Consider the following 15317-nt stretch of genomic DNA (forward strand, 5'->3'; position numbering starts at 1 on the left):
TTCTTTCGTAAACAGATTCGTGGTCAGCAGTATTGTTTTCAGGAAGTAGAAAATGCTGGCTGGAAATTCACTCTCCAGCGAGAAAGTGGAATAATTAATGTATGGATTCCTGAATGAGCTACTTCGATTTCTTTTATCGATTAATTGTTCATAACTATAAGTAAAAATTTAATAAATATTAAATTATATTAAACGACCATTAACAGACGAAATTGTCTATTTTAAATGGTAACAGAAATATAATACATTTTACACATGTATAAAAGATACTTGTTTTTCATTTTTAAGATAATATCATCTTCGATTAAATAATGTTAATACGGTCAAATTTTTAATAATTTTCTGGACAAATAATTTTCCATACAAATCGAATTTCGAATGGACAGATTCAAACAAAATTTCATTTAAACATTTTTTTGACTAAACTCTCTCCTGCCTGATAGGCTTCATCGTCGGTCCTTCAAGCAGCTTGGTTAGGTTATATTTACGTGATCGTTCGCTGGTGAGCAGAATCACAGTGTACATAAGTAATTATAATTTAATATGATTGAAGTTTCGGAGAAAAACTTTCAATCTTTGTATCCAGAATTAGAGAGTGTTATAAACAATGCGTCCTTCATTGCTATAGACGCTGAATTTACAGGTATACATTCAGAAGAAAATTTGAAGCCTAGGTTAGGTTCACTCGAGGTTTGGGAAACATCGTAACTTTTCTTGTATTTTTCGATCATTCATGTCGTTTTTATTTACAGTCTGTTCGATACACTCGAGAATCGTTATAAATTACTGAGGAAAAACATTCAACAATTTGTAATCGTACAGTTTGGCATTGCTGCGTTTCATCATGTTCCTTCTAAGAATACTTATGAAGCGAAGTGCTACAATTTTTATTTGTTTCCAAGACCTGTACCTTTTAGGAACAGGCAGTTTACTTGTCAAGTATCCGCCTTAGAGTTCCTTCATACGCACAAATTTGATTTCAACAAGGTATATATCGTCGGTACATGTTTTTGGTAAAGTTAAATCATCGTACATTTGTAACAGAAACTTCGATGTATCTTGCAGCTTGTAGACGAAGGTATTTGTTACCTCGACGAAGCAGATGAGAAGCTATTGACTCATCATTTAGAACAAGGAAATTTATTAAATAACTTTGATCATTTATCGTACGAGGAGGAAGATGTTTTTAAGGATTGTAAAAATAAAATTTCTGAGTGGCTCAAGAAGGACAACAATATGGTCTCGATTCAGGTGGAAACTCCTAGTACAGTTTTACAGTACATGGTACATAAAGGGTTAAGGAATAATTTTAAAAATATTTGGACTACCTCAGGACATAAAACAGTATGTATATGACTCGTTTGTTATCCCTTTTTTTTATAGTAATAAAAACCGATGCACGTGTTTGTTCATTTTTCAGGTAGATGTAATAAGAGTAACACCTGATATGCATGAACTGTTAGAGAAAGAGGATAACAATCGTTTGGAAAAAGCATTGTTAGACTCGTACCTAGGGTTTTCGAAGATATTCAAACTCTTGTCCTCGTCTAAAAAACCTATAATAGGGCATAATAATCTCCTGGATTTGATGTTCATACATCAACAATTTTATAAACCACTGCCAGGTATCGAATGAATGTATTTAAAAGCAGGTGTTTAAAGTACATTAGGCATTGAGGATGTATAAGTAATTAAAATTCCTGCATATTTCAGAATCGTATAAAGAATTTAAGAGTAATGTGCATTCGCTGTTTCCACAAATATATGATACAAAATTCGTAAGTTTTGAATTACGAAAAGTATTGAGTAAGGATGAAGGTAATGGATGTTGACAAAAAAAGTTTAATTATTAATGAATGATATTGAAACCTATATACTTAAATATTTTTTTTTTCTTTCAAGCAACCTGGAAACTAAATTCATTAAGTACTTTGTACGAATACTTTACAAGTGAACAATCATGCTTAACATTCAACTCGCCACGCATAGATTTAAGTGAATATTCTTTAGGTAATAATTGTTCTAGTGATTAATTAAACTTTATTGCCATGTTGCTTAGAAATTTTATTCGTATTTTAGATATCAAAAGTTACCATAATGCTGGATGGGATGCTTACTTTGCGGGATATATATTCATAAAAATGGGACACATATTTTGCGTTAGCAAATTTGGAATGTAAGTTTGCTAATGTACTACATTACTTAAAAAAATATAGTTTATTATATTTAGATTTCAATTAATTATTTACAGGGGTTTGGAAGAAAGATCGGTTACACATTCGGAATTAATGAACAGCGTGAAGGACTGTGTAAATTGTGTAAATATAACAAGAGGCAACGAAGTATACATGGTAAGCTAAATATACTTATTAACACCTGAACAGTACATGTAAGATGATATTTCAATTACACCATAAATTGTTTAGAGATTCGATGGACCGGATCCAACGCTTTCAAGACCGGAATGGCTTCACGTGAAGTTAAAATCATCATCTATAGATCCCAAACAGGTATTTAATCCTTCAAACATAAAATAATATTCAAAAATTCTCCTTTTAAAGTCGTTTCTCGCTGTTCAATTTCTTTTCTAGTTAGTCGAGAAGTTTTCAACTTTTGGCCATGTGGATGTGATGCCCTTCACCCGGAGACACGTTCTGGTGGCTGTCGCGAATCACAAAAGGTTAGTGCGATCAACTTCACACAGATGACATTTCTCAAGTCATTATTGAGTTAGACATGCTTTGCTCGCGTTTCAATATCGTTCATCTTCACTTTCGATCCGCCTCTCGTTCCTCGCAATCGGAGACTTTGTTCAGGAATGCTTCCGACTCTGCTCGCGGGCAACCGATTTGTCCGATCGCTGTTCCGAACGTTATTTCTGATTTCTAACAATGTATTCATTGCATCTGACGGCCTGCGAATAACAGTCGACGCACCCAAATAGTTTCTAGCGATCAGCACATTTAGCGTGAAACAAATTTAAACTCTGTTGTCGCCTAGCATAAATATCCTCACGGTTGGCCGTCAAGCTGACATGAGGCAGGCTCTTGCGGTTACTCGTATTTTACGCTTCGCGCGTCGCTCTATTGGGGTTACCAAAACAATGGGGCAAGATTAAAGGGAAAAAGTGCAGGTACTACACGGCGAGCCACGAGCAGAACCGGTGAACAGGTGACGACCTCCGTCGACTATCTCGCGCGCCGTGCCCAGCCTTTTCTGTTCCTCTTGTTAACATTTTACTTCACGCACCGACCAAATATAATTAGGTATTAAGTACGCAGTTGGTATTTTAGTATGAAGCTGCCTCGAACTAAGGTGCCGGAACTATTTTGGATCATATCCAAGGGCGACCGTGTATACTCGTCGTTGCACTTACAAAGTGTGATATCGATGCACGTGATTTTATATGACGTAACCGCGTTTTCGTTTTGCCAAAATTTGCCCTAGTTGATACATCCTTGATACTTTACCCGCGTATTGTCCCGCGGGGCTACATAGATCAGCGGTTCTCAAACTTTTTTTTCACCACGGCACCCTTTCGTGGGGCTAAAAATATTTCACGGCTACTTATGTTATCCTTAAAGCGGCTTTTACATCTGTTGCCCATGTTACAAAAACAAATTCTACCACTAAATTATGAAATTTTAGTGAAAAATTATATAGGCATTTAGGGTCTGATTTATGGTTTTGCGTGATCTTCTTGAGTGGATGACAGACCAGACCGAAGTTTGCATGAGAAACGACCCACAAGTGGAGCAAAACTTCCCTAAGAGGACACTCTCACCCTTAGCCTCGGAGGCAGTCAACCTTTGACTTTAGAAGAAGTAGTTTAGAAACAAGTAAGGACTTGGTACACCAATCTGACAACATATAATTTTAACCAGTTCCTACAATTAAATATTATTGCCACGGCGTCTAGTTTGAGAATATATAGATAGACAGGTACAGTCTTTTGCATCACAGCGAGCAATATGTAAAAGAGTTGGAGGCGCGGACAGGTGCCTATCGGCACGAAAACTCGTTCCTTTTGTCAACCCGATTTTTCGACGCAACAAGACCGATATAGCATTACCAGGAAACGGATTAATTATAATCGTACGCGCTGTCAGTGGAGCATCAGCAGGAAAACTATAAATATCGTCGGAAAAGGTGAACGACCGAAGATTGTACGGGCCTCGTTGAAGTACTTACTCGGAAGCCGATAATTTAGGATACATTACGCCTCTTCCGGCTGCGAAAATACACTAGCTACTAAGAAATCCCGTCGATTGCTTCGTTTCACCTCGCTTTATCCGTTCGTCGCATGCAACACTCTTTACTGTACCAAATAATGTAGTCGTGTCTGCGTTACGTAACGCGGAACGCGAGATGTGTAGCGCCTTTCTAACGATGAGAAAAAGCGTGCAAAAATATTTCTAATCACATAGAGGCTTTACTTGTACTTTTTCGTCGTTGATTACGCGCGATTACGTCTCACTGTACACGCGAGGTACTCAACGACGTCGTTCTATACCTCGTAATATCATTTGACAAGATCATTAAGTGACGCTAGTGGTACGGTGGAATGATATAACGTCGTGCAAGCGATGCGTATTTAATGACACGCCACGATGGTGGTTTCCTCAAGCTAAGCGGGATATACATTATTCACGAGAAGAAGTCAATATCACACCGTGGCAGGGCGATTCTTGTTTCACTCGAGTATCGGAGTCGTTGAAACTGCCGGCAACGGCTCTCCCACGCGGTTTATTTTTCCGGCTGGCTCGAATACGCAATCGATCGGGTTTTCTTAATTCAGACAGCTTGAAACCACAAACCGCCGTCAGCGTCGATATCATCGTAGGATCCATTAGGATCGCGTTTACCTTTCCTATTCATCGTGCTGTCGAAACAACGAGCGCTAGGGAAACGGTTGCATCCGACTGTGTTTTCGATCGTAAATCCAGATCGCGCCACGATGTTTGTTGTTCCGTTTAACAGCTGAGGACGACCGCCCATCGGAATCGTTCGAACTCGATGAACTGGTCCACTTAATTGTCTTAATTATTCTCCAGCTTCATATTAATATCAACAAGACAAAAGTATCAAATTCGATACGTTAAATATATATAATAATTTGATTGGAATATGAAAGTTTGAAAGATACAAAAATCTTCTTCTACTTTTTTCTATGAACATTTGGATCACAGAATTTTTTGGAACTTTAACCATCCCTAGAATTCTTACGAAACAGCGTGAGTTTAATTAAGTAAAAAGTTTTCATTTAAATGATTTCACTCGCTTCCTGGGAGAATACCAGATAAATTTTGTCTCGCGTCTCGAAGAAGACAACGACAACAAGACTGTTGGAGCCACGAAACAATAATTTCTACGGAGAACGCGAAATGGAATCGTTCAACCCTGTAAAGTCGCAGTGACGTGGTTCCCCGCGGATCGGGTGACTTCATCGCGCTCGAATTAGATCGAAATGAATTATCTGGTGGCCCGGCTATCAAGTGTGCATTTTCACGAGCCCGATACATTTTCTTTCGAATCGTTAAGCGTCCGGCACGATTCACCACCACCGCGCGCGCGTTCCTGCGTTATAAGCGTCAGATTTTCCACGTCGCTGGCATTCTTCCAACCGCTTCCGTCTCTTCGTGCGTGTCGTTTCCACCATCGAACTCTTGCGTACCGCCCGCGTGTATCGCATCGTTCGAGTTAAATGAACCAATGGAGCCAGTCGTCCAACGTATTTCATCGTGCGCTTAAACCATCGAACGATCTAGGGGATGAAACTGTTTGGGGTTGCACCGCTTCGTTCGCAATAAAACTTTTCGTTTCGTAATTTCACCTTATTATTCAGAACAAATATTGTTTTCCATTTTTATATCATTTTCACAGCTTAAGATTTTCCATTGCTTTTTTTTGAGATTCTTCAAAAGGTACTTTGCTTGATTGGCTGTTCGTTGAAATAGTAATGGAATAAAACTTTTCGTTTCATAATTTCACCTTATTATTCAGAACAAATATTGTTTTCAATTTTTACAGCTTAAGATTTTCCATTGCTTTTTTTGAGATTCTTCAAGAGGTACTTCGCTTGATTGGCTGCTCGTTGAAGTAGTAATGGAATAGTAATTGAATTAATTGAATAGGAAGCAATAAGGTGAAATGGGAACGCGAAGGAATATTGTTATTTGTTAATTCAATGAATTTTATTAATTCTCCGAGCGCGTCGAGGAGACCAGGCCGCTCGATCGATACATTTATTTTTACCCGTGTATTATTAATGCGTTGTAAATCGTGGCCGCTTGAAAAAATTCTGTTCCAGCGCGCAGTACATACTGCAGCACTTCAAGTGCAGCCAGGAATTCCAGGTGGCACGGTACAGCCGCTTAAGGCACGCTGCACCCATCACTATCTGTTTATGGTAAGTCTGAACACTTTTCTATACATTCCACATTTCAATCTTACAACTTAAACAGCAAAATGCTTGTTTTTTTTATTAAGACACAGATTTAAGAGCATCGATTTCTCTCTTCATCCGTTGCATCTCTAGAGAAAAGGGTGGCAGTTTAGAAATATCAACCCTTTACACTTCTATATCGCTATATAGTCATTTAAGTTAGCATTACATTCTAGGAACCCTTGTCACAATGTACTCTTTCACTTTCTGCTAAAATCTGTGCATCCTTCTTAATTTTTCTTATTTATTTTCTTCGCGAATATAAATACAAGCACAAACGGTCGAAGAGGACAACAATGGAACATCTCGATGCGATCATTCGTGCACGGAAAATGTGGTACGATCCCGCAATGACTCACTGGATCTAAAACTGAGTCGTTTTATCAACCGATCCAAGAATCGCGCGGGCCATTTGCGACACGGTTAAATCATCAAATCACTGTAAAACTCGCGATGTGTCCTCGACAATCGCGCGTCTCTCCCTTTGTTCGCAGCCATTCCCAGATTTCCATCGATATCAGTCGCGAGGCTCGCCATCGAGACTCGCCCAGCGAAGAAGCGGCCTAAATCCGATCCTCGTGTTTTTTTCACCTCGATTCGAGGCTGCCCGCGTTACGTCGAACAAATTAATGGCCAGTAGGGTCGCGCGCACCCCGCGGAATCTCTAATTAGCATCGAAGATTGCCGTAGGCGCGTAAGTCGCGATCGCCGTGCCAATTGTCGCGAGGCTAGGCTTCGACGCTGAGGACCGTTCCGATCCGATCCGTGGCGTCCATCTCGCTCGTTTCGAAACGAGCCTTTACGTAATCGCTCGTCACTCGATTTTCGAGAGGCGGTTTTCTCGGAAATCGCTACGCGAATTCTGACAAATCCCTCGTGAAATAATCGACGAATATGCTCGCGAGGTATAAGAGAAGTCTTCGCGATTCGAGAGCTTCAGACGAGCTCGTCGAAGCTGTCTTAATTAAAATTTTCTAGAAATCTTTAGAAGAAGCTGCTGATCAGGATTCGTAGGATCTCTGCTGGGAATTAATTGTTTCTAATCGAATATGTTCGCGAGGATATAAGAAGTCCCTCCGTGGTTCGAGAGACGATCTCGTCGAAGCTGTCTTAATTAAAATTTTCCAGGATTTTTTAAGAGAAGCTGCTGAAGAGAACACGCAGGATCTCCACTGGGAATTAATTGTTTCTAATTACAGGAGCGGCGTGGTCTTGTCCGGTGGCATGTTAGCCTGGATGATTAACCGAATGTTGGTGAAATCTTCGTGAATCGAGCGATCCAGCTAGGCTTTGTAATTAGTGTCGCTCGTGACTGCCTCCTCCTGTTGCGTAATTGTTCAATTGTAATTACGAAGCACGGCCACAGTCACGATAACGATCGCGTAGGAGTAAGTGTAAATATGGAGTCGAACCTGTGTACAGTAATCGTGATTCGTACGCATCGCGAACAGGATCAAGTTTAATTATATATCAATGCGTGGGAGACGAATTTCCGGCACGAAATGTGAATTTTAATATCAAAATTTATTTTAAATTCGTTAGAAATTTTTGCTACCTTTAAACCATGCAAGCTTTAAAATCAAAAGCTTGCAACTGTCTCAAATATTTTCTGATCAAATCATATCCTTCATATTCGCCTTCGATTTGTCTTCCATGGTATTTGATACATAATCAACGAACTTTCCTATAGTAATGAGTCACTAGAAATATTGTATACTCGTACTTGAAACAGAATAATTCATTGTATTTAAATAAACTTCGCCGCACGACACATAAGGTAACGCTCGCAAATGAAGAGTCTGTATATTCCAATAACAATTATCCCTGAACGTCAACGAACAATTATGTGTGAACGAATTTCTCAGGTCACTGGACCAGCCCAATTTTACACCCCCGTGAACGCAGTGGGCTGGCTACCACAGAAAACAAGAGAAAGAAGCGATCAGGAAGATCCGGTGAAGAAGCCAGCAAGAAGAAGTCGCAGACGTCTGCTGCCTCTCGCAGATTCGTTGACGACCACCAGCCACGGCAGAGCTATTTAAATGTCAGATAGAAATCGCGACGCGGAATCTTCGGCTAGAGCTGTTATTATTATTTCTCGTTCTGGTTTGTCGACGCCTCGGGCCAGGGCTGGTCCGCCATCGTGCCAAACCACTGTGCGTTAGCGGATTAATCCGCGATCACCATCGCGAGCGATGGTCCATCGATCGAGATCACCTTTTCGTTCCTCCCAGTCGCGCTTCCTCTCCGCCTCGCGCCTCCTTTCGCGCCCTTCGTCGAGCGCGTCGCGTTCAGCCGCTGCCAAATAGCTCGTGTTAATTAACGAGACGTCGACGACTGGTGCAGGCGTCGAGAATTCCTTGGGGAACTCTTTGCCTGCGCTCTGAACTTCAAACTGTGTCGCTGCGTAAATGGGCCACGTAGTTATCAATGGTGTGTCAATTGTACGAAGCAAAAATGGCTTGGAATAGTCGAAGTAGAATTGCAATGAATCCAGAGTCGAGATGTAATGGTACAGATTAGTAAAGTGGAAACGAAGATAATTGACATCGCCATTGAACTAGCCTCGACGTTTGACAGAGTCGATCGAACTCGTCTTTGTTCACCTCGATTCAAAACAAAGGTCCTCGTGAATGCAATAAAAGAACGAAAGGAACGAGAGGAGCACCTGACAGGTTGTATCGTAAAGCTCGCTGCAATCTTGGCAGAGAGTCAGCTTGTCGTGCTCTGGAACGAGGAGCCAATTCAATTTGCTACCATCAAACAATACTTCGTAGTACAGGCGACAGGCGACCGTAACAAATCATTTAACGATACTGCAAAATCGTCTACAAAATGTCCCTATCAATCTATCAATTGGTGAACAATTGAACATATACAAAATTCATCATCGAATAACAACATCGCAATTGCATTATATAGTACATAACATCTTAACGACAAGATCGATCAAAACGCCGTTTCTCATTACTCGAAAGCCACCCAACAACTGCACCAAAGGCTGCAATACAGTTCTCACCCAACTGGTGTCTTTCGCGCGCGATTAATTGTACCTCGCGGTGGTCAGATCGATACGAGCGGTCCGTGTTCCAACGTTAATGAATGAATATGATAAAACAGGTGGGCAGCTGGTCTCGAGGATAAGAGGAATGCATTCAGAGGGGCGTTGGGACGGCGCTAGGATGCTGCTCGATGCTACTCGCTCGGGCACTTGGCCGCTACTCTGCACTTATCGCGAAACCCCGATAGCCGAGGAAGAGGCCAGGCCCGTTCCACGATATTTCAAAAGTTTTCTCTGGCCACCACCCAAGGCTAGAACACTCGAAATAACGCGGCAGCAATTCGTGTGGGCGCCGCACGACGGACGGTCAGAGCCTGGTCGCGATGGTGTCCGATGGCAGGTGGATTCACGCTGTTCCTCCGGGTTCGCCGGAACTCGACCACGGATGCAAAGGTCGCGTGCAGTAACCAGGTCTCTGGAACTGGGTTAAACATATTCGCTGTCTTATTCGTGGTGCTAGACGCCATTTTGGACCACTTGGACCCTTGCAGAAGGTCTTCGCGAGTTGGAATACAACATTGTCCCTTCGTTTCGAATATTCATCGGATTGGGAGTAATTATTCTTTTCTGTCGGTGTTCTTCGCAGTGGTTGGAAACGAGGGGACGCGATGTCTTCGTGCATCATTGTTCCTTCGAAATTGGACGATCGCCAAGGTCAGTTTCCTAAATGCGAAGCTAATTCCCAATCACTTCCAGGTGTTCATCAGTTCTTCCACTACGGTGGCGCGATGTTTTCGTTTAAGAGTCTTCCCTCTGTTTTCTAAATTTGTTTTAAATTGCCAGCTGTTTGAATCCTGATCGTTACCTTTATTTTCAGTTCGTATGTATGCGATACATTAGCGAAGAATGCGATCGGAAAGTGGTGCGTTAATTAGCGTAACGATGGAGGACCTTGAGGATCTGATCTCGCGTAGACCATGGCGCAAGAAGTATTCTCTTTCCTCGAAATGGGGACCAGTTAACGGAAAATGGTACCATTGCGGTGCTTCAGAAATTTCGCGTCGATTCGAACAATGGTCGTCCATCGATTCAGCCAAGTACCAAGTAGAGGCGAGCACGTCCGTTTGGACCCTCGTGGCGACTGGCGAGCGGAAAGAAGCGCTGATTGAAAATACCCACGTGCCGTTCTGGCCTCATCGTTTCGAAATCCAGTGCAGCTGAGAATCGTAGCGCTCCACGCAGGCACAGGCTGCGCTTTTCCTTGGCATGGACCGAGCACCTGTCGCGCGTCGCCCTCGGTGGAAAAATAGCCGTTCGCGACGAGGAGGAACCGCGCGCGCCATCGCTGATACAGAGTAACGCGATTCACGTGGCCTGCGGTAATTGCAATTACCACGGTAATTACGAAAATAATTGTACTTGTACGCGATGACGCGAGCTGAGCTAAGTCGCGATTTAGAAACGTGTCACGTTTTCTTTTTATTTTTATTCCTCGTCAATTTGGACCATTGGACCATTGGATTTAGCAGGTTGCTTCTCGAATTCAATTGACTAATTACCACGGTAATTACGGAAATAATTAAAACTTATACGCGATGACTTGAGCTGAACTAAGTCGCGATTTAGAAACGTGCCACATTTTTTTTAATTTTCATTCCTTGTTAACTTGGACCATTGGACCATTGGATTTGTCAGGTTGTTTCTAGAATTGAATTGATTTGACAGAAAGACGAATTATTACCGATCACGGTTCCTCGTTTCGAGTTACGAATTGGGAACGATAGAATCGATGAGATGCTAGACACGCATGGTGAAAGGTCGAAGAAATACAGACCCAGCCCTCGTCTGTTAATACGAATGGTGATATAGAACAGGGATTAATCGAGCGAGCAATAAAAATCCAGCGAATATAAACGATCGGTTTTAAAATAGCGCAGATAAGGGAAGCGGACGATGGGGTGGGATTGAAGAAGGTTCCCGCTGAAGTGGCGGAAGTACGAGAACCGTCTTTCTGGATGGGGGTACCTGAGGTCCCAGCGACTTCTTGTTCGAAAGCTGTGTAGGACTATTTTTGTCCATAAGCTGAATTGCGGAAATAGCCTAGCCTAGCCCCTGGCCTAGAGCGTAGGCTTGACCGGCCATAATAGCGCCTCTTTCAAGGATGTTCCGTGATGTCACGATTTCTTTAGCGAGACAAAATCGTACGTCATCGACCGTCTAAATGACGGTTACTTTAATACCACGTAAATCACGCGAGCAACTGTACAAATCTGTTGCGAAAAATAATTTCAATCGCGTTCCTGTCTTGCAACATCGCGATCGTTACTATCGTTTGTGAATCGTAATTCTAATCGTGTCACGTAAGTGCGCACGGTTTATCGGTATCGAGCACTTTGAAGCACGCTGTCCGTCGTTGGATGGCTGACATTACGTCTTGTCCGATCACTGAAAGCATACAAAAATAATCCGACATTTTAGAGAAGCGCCGTAATATAAATACTTGTGAACACATTCGTCGTGGTCGAATGAACTTCGTTTCGTCAATGAACCTTTTTCTGTCTTAACAAAAATTCTGAAGTCTATCCGTTTCGAACCATTCGATTTTAATTGCATATACTTACAATTAATTTTTGTATCCGTCTCATCTAGATACTTGAATCTAACCAAGCGGAATTTTAATTATTCCAGAACGTTGTAGAACATAGATACGTGGCTGGCAGTTTCATCTAAACATCCTACTGCACTCTGGTTTCCTGAGAAATTATCTGCTTCCTACTTCACGTATTTCCTGAACAACCCTCCACACTTCCTAACACGATCGTACAGGATAAACTACAAGTTGAACTCCTAATATCCAAGGTGAGTCGAGAAAAAATATTAAAACCAAGACAATCAATCCTTTTCCTTAAATCATGAGGTAAAAACTGTTTCGTTTCGTGAAACACTGAATAACTGATTAAAAGCTGCGCTGAAATAACTTATATCACTCGAGAGCTTCGCACAATTTACCAAGAATTGAATAGTTACAGTAGACCAAGAAGTTAGAGAATTAAAGAAGTCTTAGGTTCGAAAATTGCAGCGTTCTCCAATCTCAACCTTGATACTCTCGAAGTTCGTGAATTAAGGCACCTCGATGACTCGAAGGCGTTCTCCACTTTCAAGTTTTCTATTAGAGACACGAGGCGATGAATGATTGATTAGAAGCTGCGCTGAAGTAACTTACACCACTTGAGAGCTTCGCAGAATTTACCAAGAATTAAATAGAGTAGACCAAGAAGTCAGAGAATTAAAGAAGTCTTAGATTCGAAAATTGCAGCGTTCGCCAATCTCGACCATGATACCCTCGAAATTCGTAAAATAAGGAACCTCGATGATTCGAAGGCGTTCTCCAATTTCAAGTTTATGATTAACAGCTGCGCTGAACTAACTTACATCACTCGAGAGTTTCGCACAATTTACCAAGAATTAAATGGTTAAATTAGACCAAGAAGTCAGAGAATGAAAGAAGTCACAGCTTCGAAAATCGTGGCGTTCGCCAATCTCAACCTTGATAGCTTCGAAGTTCGTGGATTAAGGAGCCTCGATGACTCGAAGGCGTTCTCCAATTTCAAGTTTTCTATTAGAGACACGAGGCGTTCAGTTGCTCGAGAGCGCAGCACCCCATGTGCCAAGCGGAGCGACGCGCGCACGCTTGATGGCATCACGGTGACGACGACGTCGACGGGGCAGAGCCGGTGCGTACACGCGATAATCCGCGCGCACCCTTGACGCCAGCCTCTCCCGTCCACGCTCGGGCCAAGTCCGACCTCGGTCTATCCTTGCGACTATTTTCGCGCGTAACGCGTTTCGACATGATAGATGAGAGTTTTCTGCGTTTCCTCGACGTCGCCGTTGCTCGAAACCTGCCAAACATCCCCGTCCTCTTACCAGTGGCAGGGAGGAACGTCGAATAATTTAGAACCGCGGACAATACCTGTCGTTTCGCCACCGCCTCGCCCTCCGCTTCGATCCGACCATCAGAACGCTTGCCAGACCTGATCCTCTCTGCCTCGTTCGAGCACCCATTGTGTATATACCATATTCGATGTATCAATCGTAAGAACGTCGAGAGGATTGTTCGCTCTTTATCAGTTTCTCACAGGATTGTACCACGTTCGACTTTTTGAATTTATTGGTAATGAGCATTGTTGATTGCTTAGCTGATTGGTTAACTCGTTGGCGTCACGAGTTTATATATACACGGAATTTTCCTAAGAATTCCAGTATTTCTCTGTAACGAAGAGGTAGGTAGGTTTATAAAGATGTAAATGTATTTTTTGTATGATATAGATGGGTTGAAGGGTGCAAATGGGTTCTTCTAATTTTGTATTTTCATTTTGGCTGGCTTTTCATGTTGATTTCTCTTTGTTGAAGATCGAGGAGTTGTTCTTTCTAGAGGGGCTGTTCTTCAGGCAATTGTGACTCTATTTCGATTACGCGTGGCTCGCAAGAATTTCAACGGCTACGTAATGCTCTTCCATAAACATAATCGCTGACTCGACGCCAGCAAACAGTTACGTTCGCTCTGTTCACCTCGTCTTCCGCTCCGCTGTTTTCCTTTTCGCGTGCAATCGTGTCTACCGGTCATGTGGAATTCATCAAATTGCCGTAAAAGTTCTGTTTGCTCGTTCCATCTCGGTTTTCGGGGAAGAAAAATAATAGGAGATACATTGTATGACTTCACGCGCACAAAAAATCGTGGAATTGTTATTTTTAATTCTCCTTCAGCGTTCATCATTTTCCACTTTTCCTCTCTGTTCTGCGATTTTCAATCGTTAACATCCCATTTAAAGCACCAAATTACCCGTTTCCCTCGCTTCGACTCCGTTCTCAACCCCATCTTCCACGAGGACGAGCGTCCCTGAAACTATACTGCTTTAAAGCAAAAAAAAAAGGACAGGGTTGGGTATATATAAATTTCACGTGTTATTTATATGGAATTTTCCTTGAGAATCGACCCTACTTCCTACCCCATTCGCATCCCCGCGCTGCTGGCGCTAGGATAAAGGTTCCGCCTCAATGGCCATCCGATGCAAACGTCCGCGAAACGTCACATTCGCGATGTCACCGGTCAATATCGACGTCGAAACAATCATCGACGTGATACTTATTTATAACCGTTGCACGTGTCGCCGTGGATCGAATTAAAGCGAACGTACGCAGTGTAGGTTTTTTTGGCAGCCGACCGAGCACGAGTAGCCGCCGCTAGCGAAAATCGCAAAATTAAGTTCCTGGCACCGGTCCGTTCCGACGAGATTCCTCGAAAAATTCACTACACGGCCGGCTATCGCGCGGTTTTTAACCAGCGAGAAATATGTCTCTCAAATAACTAACCGTAATTCAATTTACACAACGTACAAGTAATCTACACGTTTACCTAAGAAGTACTTACTACGACAAAAGATTGCATTTATAAATCTCCCTATCTAATTATCTGGTAATCACTCGATGATAATCACTCCGAATATTAAAAAGCAGCCATTCGTCCAGCAAGAATCGAACAATCAAACAATACCCCCTTATCCGTGTTAAACCAATCCTTAATTGTCAACCTCGATGTTCTCCCAAAAAATGGCGCTTAAATCCAATATACCTGGCCGCGCGTATCAAAATTAGAGTGTGGAGAGATCCAACGAGACTCGAGCATGGCCGTTAAGGGGTAATCGCGGTGACAGCCGCTATTATACTCCCGTTGATGCCAACTCTATCGTAGGTAGACTCGGCCGGCTGTACGTACAGATGTCGGACTATATTTGGGACGTTGAGCTACGGTTACTTCACTGGCCCAGTTGGCCGTCGATCGGACCCCGAACATATTTTTAGTTTAGGTCG

At 42.3% G+C, this 15317-nt stretch overlaps 1 protein-coding gene across 1 annotated transcript; it reads left to right on the forward strand.

Annotated features, from left to right (window-relative positions):
• The first annotated feature begins 483 nt into the window (after positions 1–483).
• LOC143425390 (pre-piRNA 3'-exonuclease trimmer) lies at positions 484–7805 on the forward strand. Its single transcript, XM_076898133.1, has 12 exons — positions 484–674; positions 753–987; positions 1066–1344; positions 1421–1625; positions 1714–1818; positions 1903–2010; positions 2080–2176; positions 2252–2351; positions 2427–2510; positions 2592–2680; positions 6311–6409; positions 7645–7805. The coding sequence occupies exons 1-12, from the start codon at positions 544–546 to the stop codon at positions 7712–7714; spliced, it is 1602 nt and encodes a 533-aa protein (XP_076754248.1). The 5' UTR covers positions 484–543; the 3' UTR covers positions 7715–7805.
• The last annotated feature ends 7512 nt before the right edge of the window (positions 7806–15317 follow it).

This window comes from Xylocopa sonorina, chromosome 7 (genome assembly GCF_050948175.1).
Source record: "Xylocopa sonorina isolate GNS202 chromosome 7, iyXylSono1_principal, whole genome shotgun sequence".
Lineage (NCBI taxonomy): Eukaryota > Metazoa > Arthropoda > Insecta > Hymenoptera > Apidae > Xylocopa > Xylocopa sonorina.